Source organism: Mesitornis unicolor, unplaced genomic scaffold (genome assembly GCF_000695765.1).
Source record: "Mesitornis unicolor isolate BGI_N332 unplaced genomic scaffold, ASM69576v1 scaffold7587, whole genome shotgun sequence".
NCBI lineage: Eukaryota > Metazoa > Chordata > Aves > Mesitornithiformes > Mesitornithidae > Mesitornis > Mesitornis unicolor.
Window position 1 is genome coordinate 1 of NW_010194262.1, and position 5,087 is coordinate 5,087.

General features: G+C 54.1%; 1 protein-coding gene across 1 annotated transcript in view; it reads right to left on the minus strand.

Moving 5' to 3' along the window:
- Window positions 1-22: 22 nt before the first annotated feature.
- The window catches only part of FNBP4 (formin binding protein 4), a gene marked incomplete at both ends in the record, with an annotated part of 9,448 nt that continues 4,383 nt past the window's right edge, over window positions 23-5,087 (minus strand). Inside the window, 4 exon segments of the mRNA XM_010187730.1 lie at window positions 23-201; window positions 1,193-1,326; window positions 1,637-1,741; window positions 4,132-4,250. Of these exon segments, the coding sequence (XP_010186032.1) occupies window positions 23-201; window positions 1,193-1,326; window positions 1,637-1,741; window positions 4,132-4,250 (537 nt within the window).

Sequence of the window (5,087 nt, forward strand, 5' to 3'; positions counted from 1 at the left end):
CTTTTCCTGCCCACAACTGTACCTGCAGAGCGTTCGGCAGGGTCCCCGGTGGACTCTCCTTTGTCTTTTGGAGGTGGTTTAGGAGGACTGTCGGCTTTTCTGTCGGTGGTTTGCTGTCCTTCCTCTTCGTCCTCCCCATCAGGGAACTCCCATTGCGACTCTCCTGAGCGCTCGTTAACATAGAAATAGCGTCTATGCTCCCTAAATCACAAGAAAGAGAAGGAGGCTTTAGATTCTCTCCCCAGCCACTGACACTCCAAGGCGGGCCTGCCCACGACAGCAGTGCGCTCTCGCAGGGAAGACCCTTGTGCAGCAAGGGCTGCTGCCACTCTCCCAAACGCAACAAACAACTTTGAGGACAGAGGCAAGAGAGGCCCGAGCCGGTTCGCTCAAAGCTATTTGCATTGCTGGCTGCGTGAACGTCGCGCCCTGAAACCCCCCGCTCCGAGGGAGGGGAGGGCTGAGAAAGCAGGCCAGCGCGCAGCAGAGCGACGTCTCGCTAGCACCGGGACTTTTCAGCCGTCGCCTTGGCTGAAAGTCGCCCTTCCAAGAAGGGGCAGCGGGGAACAGCCCAATGGAGAGAAGCGGCTGCCCCCCTACCCCGTGGTGCGCAGAGATTCGCTTTTATGAGAACTCGTGGTGTCAAACACACAGTGAATGCTAGAGAGAGGGAGCGGATCTGGGAGCTGAAAAACAAAAGAGCAAAGATTTCAAACAAAGGAAAATTAATCAAGTAAGCCAAATAGACAAAGAAATGTTTGGGTCTGACCTGCTGGCAGGAGACAGAAATCTTGTTCTTCGTTCCGTTGGTGAGTTGAAGTTTGTCCTTTGTCAGAGCTGTTGGTCAGAAGAGGTGATCCAGAGATCCTGCAAAGTTCACAGAGCTCTCGCATGCGCGACCCCCCAGGCCCGCCCTCCACAGCGCTTTACACTCGCGAGAGTGAAAACCAGCTCTGTCCGATCAGGGAATCAGCTCCGTCTCAAAAGCACTGAGCACTCCGTTTGGTTCCTCCAGTTTGGTGGCTGGCCCAAACTCTGCGAGTGCCGGATGTTTCTCTGCCTGCCCAGCACTGCTAACAGAAGCTGCTCTCAGTCTCCGAGAGGGACGGCGCCACGTCGTCGGGTGGTGATGGTCACAAATCATGTCTGAGATGTCAGAGATGAAAGGTGAGAAAGGTAGGAGAGCGCGTACCTGTCCCAGTGGCAGGACCAGCCTTTAGGGGTGGCGTTTATTTCGTATTGTTTTAGCTGTTCGGCTGCGTCTTGGAGTTTGCGTTTGAGGTAGTTTCCATTGAGAGCACCTTCTCGCCAGTCTGCAATGCGGGTCTAGAGGGCAAGAACCGGGGGAAGCCGTTGAGGAAGGCTGCAAGCGACCCTCGGGACAGGACTCAAGGTCCAGGAGGCTCCCTTACAGCACAGGACTGGGGAGGGGGCCAGGAGGAAGACACCGCCTCCGCGCAAAGCCATGCTCCCCCCTCCGCCGAGGAAGGGCCCTGCAGGAGGCGGGCAGGCAGGCAGGCCCGGGGCACGATGGGGCGCCGCCACGGCCACGAGGTTCACGTAGCGTTCGAACGGCGGACAGGATTTTATCCGCCTCGGAACAGAAGGCCGGAGCGAGGGGCGAAGGCTCGGTTACCTCTGTCTGCAACAGCAACATGTGGAAGTTGGAGATAGATTGTCTGTTGATGCCCAGGAACTCCAATTTACTAGTCAGAGTATTTGCCAGCTCTCCAATCTGAAACTGCCAGGGAGAAAGGGGAAGAGTAAAGAGCTGCCCTCAGGTAGCGTCACCGGGCTCCTGCAGCTCCAGGCCTTCCCCAGCAAACAGGACTTGGGCCCCTCGCCCTGACGGGACTGGGACGTGCCACCCTGACCATGTACGCCTGTCACCCTCTCCTTTAAGCCCTGCTACCTCCTGCACTCCAGGGACAGAGTAGGGTGAAGGATGAAGCCTCCTCTGTAGTGGCAGGAAGTGCCAGTGAACCCCAACTCCTTTGTGTGGAGCCTTCCCTACTCCCAGCCCCCAGCAGTCCGAACCAGCCAACAGGCTTGGTCTGCTTCAGCGCCCCAGCTCTGGAGTTACAGCAGAGCAATTGTCAGGGCAGGAAGTGTTAAATATCGTACTTTAAACTTTTCCAAAAGGAAATGGGCCAGGAGACAATTTCAGACTTCGTAAATCGCTGCTTTCCAGAGGAACTCACTGGAAAGCGCAGGAGAGGGGGGACAGCTCTGGATTTACTCCTGAGCAGAGACAGCATCCGCGTTAAGATTCAGGCCAGCCCACAGCAGCCATCATCACCCAACCCCAGCGTCCCACAGGAGCCAAACCTCCCATTTGGGCAGCACACGGGGGTCCAATGTGTCGAACCCCAACTGCATGAAAGCAGCCACAAGCCAGACAGCAATCAAGAGCAGAAACGGGGTGGATGCCTGCAAGCGGCATCACGACTGCTTTAAAGAGGGTTCTAAAAATGTCTTTTTTTTTTTTTTTTTTTGGTTTTCTCCTTCACTCTTCAGAAGAGGCTTTGGGAGGCTCCCAAAACCGACGACGCAGCGTCTGTCTCCAGAGAGGGGGACGGGCCAGACAGACAGACAGCGCTAGAGAAGCCTGAGGTAGGGAAATTAATTCCCACGTTAATGCGGCTACAGAGAAGCCAGGGAAGATCCCACCGCAGAGGGTGACTTCGCAGCCGAGGACCCGGATCTCCTGCAAACCAGAGAGCCGGCAGAAGAGAGATTAACCCCGAACCGATGAAGCAAACGGTACCAATTACCAGAGGAGACGGCATCCCTCCAACAGCTCTAAAGGTCTCCTGCATGGGAGAGCACCACGCTACAGCACACAGTCCATCACCGAGCACCACCAGTAGCAGGAGAAAACGGGACAGCAAATGTGACAGCTTTAAAAAGGCTTTTAGGAGCCATTTGGGACACAGTGGCCAATGACTGTGGTCCTTTGTAGGCTTTTTTTTTTTAATAATTTAAATTAAAAATCAGACAAGCCTCACATAGGTGCTATACTGAGGGAGGCTTGGTGGTTTTGGGCAGGGAACATCACGTCTCAAAATCATTGTTCTTGTATGGGAGATGCTAGATCTGTCACGAGGACAATAACGACGCCCTTCCCTTTCGCACTGGAAAAGTGACCAAGCGGTGGGAAGGGAGCGCACGGCCGGAGGGAGCTTTCACTGCAGGTTTTCACCAGGGTTCTACCATGAGCTGGCAATTCCCCATCCATAAACCATCTGGCGCAGGGAGATGACGACATTTGCTAATGAAACAAAATTACTCCGGAGCCAAATTTAACAGTGCAGATTTCAGGGTAACAAGGGACCAGGAAATCATAAGGACAAACAGAAAAGATCTCCCCTGCTGCTCTGCGTTACTGTCACCCAGAGCATGTAGCTCCACGTGTCACTACTACGGCTCAGGAAAGGGCTCTGAGAATCATTCAGCCACAGCCAAAAAAAAGAGCAAACCAAGGCTCAGAAGATATCAGAATAATGCTGCAGAAATCGCCAGGGCTTCCACAGTTTGCATCTAACAACTTCAATAAGCCAGGCCGGACTAGAAGGGGCAAAGCAACAGGTACTGGCAGCCTCCAGAGACAGAGAGATTATGGACGAGGAGTCTTCAGCCTGGAAATGGGACGAGGCACAGGCCAGAGGACTGCAATATCATTATTGGTGAAGAGAAAGTAAAGACAAAAGTGTCTGCTCTCTCTCACAACCAGATCCAGGGCTCAGTCTTTATCCCCTCCACACCCCTTCTATTTTATTTTTTTAACTGCTTTTCAAACCTTTGCTGCCAGCTCCTGCTGGAGACAGGACTCCTGGCTGCAGCAACGCTGACCCAATCCTGCCCAGCCATTTTCACAGTGCCAGGGCAAGCTGCTCCTGCAGCTGTGCTGGGAGCTTAAGCAGGGGTACGGCCCTGGCCCACCGGCAGTGCCGGGGACAGACAAGGTGGCTCCAAGCCTGGGCAGAGGTGGCCGAGGGAGCAAGCACATCCCTCAGCACTGCTGGCTCACTGGCAGTGAGCCCCCTGGGAGCCTGGAGGTGCCGCCAAGCACCGAGTCCCTCACGCAAGCCAGGATGGATCTCACCAACACACACCTCTGCATTTCCCTACCTTTAGGTCCTGCTCCTCCTCTTCTATTTTTGGTGCCCCTTGTGCTTTTGCTTTTTCCTGGGGCTCCTCAGACTCTGCTTCTTTGTCTGAATTTGCCTCAGCTGCTTCTGTGTTCACTGCTGCAGAAGAAGAAACAAGAGGTGAGCCCTTCTCCTACCACCACCACAGAGCTGCTGACAGCTGGTGGAAGACACCGTGCAGGGAGCCAAAGCTGCTGCAGGAGAGGGCAGGGGAAGAGTCAGGGCCTCTTTCCCACACGATCTGTTGATAAGAGCTTGACATTAAAAAGGAGAGAGGGTCACTGCCTGTGTGTTTTGAGGGTAGAGGGTCCTTCCAGAAGGACAGAATGGGAAGCAGAGTTCCAGCTGCTACAGTGCAAAAGCAGGAAGGAGGACCAGCCTGGAGCACAAGGGAGCAAGAAGACAGGCGACCACATGGCAGGCAGTCATTAAACTGTTGGTTTAATAATTTGTCAAGAAAAGGTATCAATGATTAAATAAGTTAAGACAAGTGTTAAAGACCAAAGAGGTCCCAAAAAGCTATTGAGATCACAAGGTTTCACCTCTGCTGCACCACAGGACAGTGGCAATGAATTTCAGAGAGGGAAGTCTGGCAAAGGACTCCTACCAAAAGCTCCTGGGAGGGGAAAACAACCCCACATTTCTGTTGTGCCCTGGCTCCCTCAGCCACCCTCCAGCAGCAGTGTGCTCAACTCCAAACAGGTTATTTTAGAGTAACAGCTTCCTGTTCCCCAGGTAAATGGGAAACCAACACTACTGGAAGGAGCTGGCTCTGCGGACATGCTGCTCACAAGCCTGCAAGGCACAGGGGAAGTCCTGAGCCACCCTGAACAAGTGACATCACTGAACACCTAGCCTGTCATTCGGATCATGCCTCTGCCTGAAGCAGACGCACATCAGGGCTGCATCAACCCCGCTTTGAGGCAGGCACCGTCC